General features: G+C 44.1%; 1 protein-coding gene across 1 annotated transcript in view; it reads right to left on the reverse strand.

Annotated features, from left to right (window-relative positions):
- Nucleotides 1-272: 272 nt before the first annotated feature.
- Nucleotides 273-1301, reverse strand: part of LOC143032617 (uncharacterized) — a 4713-nt gene continuing 3684 nt past the window's right edge. Inside the window, exons 3-4 of the mRNA XM_076197491.1 lie at nucleotides 1124-1301; nucleotides 273-760 (exon numbers count right to left, since the gene is read on the reverse strand). The exon at nucleotides 1124-1301 is cut by the window's right edge and continues 134 nt beyond it. Coding sequence (XP_076053606.1) covers nucleotides 285-760; nucleotides 1124-1301 — 654 coding nt within the window. The 3' untranslated portion in view covers nucleotides 273-284. The remainder of the gene's footprint in view (nucleotides 761-1123) is intronic.

The following is a 1301-nucleotide window of genomic DNA, read 5'->3' on the forward strand; positions in this document are numbered from 1 at the left end:
CTTATTAATTCTTGATCTTAGGATCATGAAGCGTTGGACAATGGCAATAGATATATGCATATATATATATATATATATATATATATATATATATATAAATATATATATATATATATGTATATATGCATATAAGTGTATATGCACTCCCGCGTTGCCATCTCCTTCGCCGACTCTCGAAGACTCTTAACTTAATAGAAGAACTCTTCCTTCGAAGTAACTCTTGAGGGGAAGAGGAGGAAGGACAGTAAGGGGGGGGAGGAGGATCCGCCGTGATGATGGCTTCCTTAGGAGGCGTAGGAGGAGATTTCGTGGCTGCCGTGGCCTCCTATACCGTGGCCTCCTATACCGTGGCCTCCTATACCGTGCCCACCTATCCCGTGTCCACCTCCATGGCCACCTCCATGGCCACCTCCATGGCCACCTCCATGGCCACCTCCATGGCCACCTCCATGGCCACCGACGTGAGTGACAACGTGATGTGAGGACACTGCCGGAGCCCCGTACGAACTCGAAGGAGGAGGACCGTAGCTCGGAGCAGGCGGGGTTCCGTAGCTCGGGGAAGGCACTGGGATGAAATGTCCTCCACCTCCACCTCCACCTCCTCCTATTCCTTTCCCCTTGCCCTTGAAGATACCTTTGCCTCCTCCGTGACCACCATGTCCGCCGTAGCTGGGCCCTGGAGGACCGTAGTGTGGTGCTGGGGCGCCGTAGTCGATGGGAATTTCGACGTATTCGTAGTCTTCTTCTTCGCCATAAGAGACTGAAATAGGACAAAATCGTGGTTAGTCCAGTAGAAGAGTTTGTTATTAAATGAGTAGATATCTGTCCTATTTTCTTCAGGTTAAGATTAAGTGATCTGGTTTTGGTATAAGTGTATTCCTGTAATAGTGTCGGGGTTTATGGGACAAAAACAAAATATTAGGCCCGAAAAAGGACAACTGGATTTAAAAAAGGTAATTTTTGAAAAAGGATATTTGGGTTGAAATTTTTTCAGGAACAAAACAAGGACAATTTAATACAAATATGTATATATATGTATATATATATATATATATATATATATATATATATATATATATATATATATATATATATAGTATATTAATAGGACAGGACAACTTACACATCTCCTTAATCTTCTGGGCGGCTTTTAGTTGGAACTTTTCCATCTCTTTCCGGGCTTTCACAAGACCCTTGGCAATCTTCTTCCCCAAAGACTCCTCCTCTTCCTCCTCGTAGATGACTGGCAGACTCTCGTAGGATTGATATCCTGAGTAGGAGGATGGAGGAGGCCCGTAGGA

The sequence above is a fragment of the Oratosquilla oratoria genome, chromosome 14 (assembly GCF_046742065.1).
Source record: "Oratosquilla oratoria isolate Oo_2021 chromosome 14, ASM4674206v1, whole genome shotgun sequence".
Classification (NCBI taxonomy): domain Eukaryota; kingdom Metazoa; phylum Arthropoda; class Malacostraca; order Stomatopoda; family Squillidae; genus Oratosquilla; species Oratosquilla oratoria.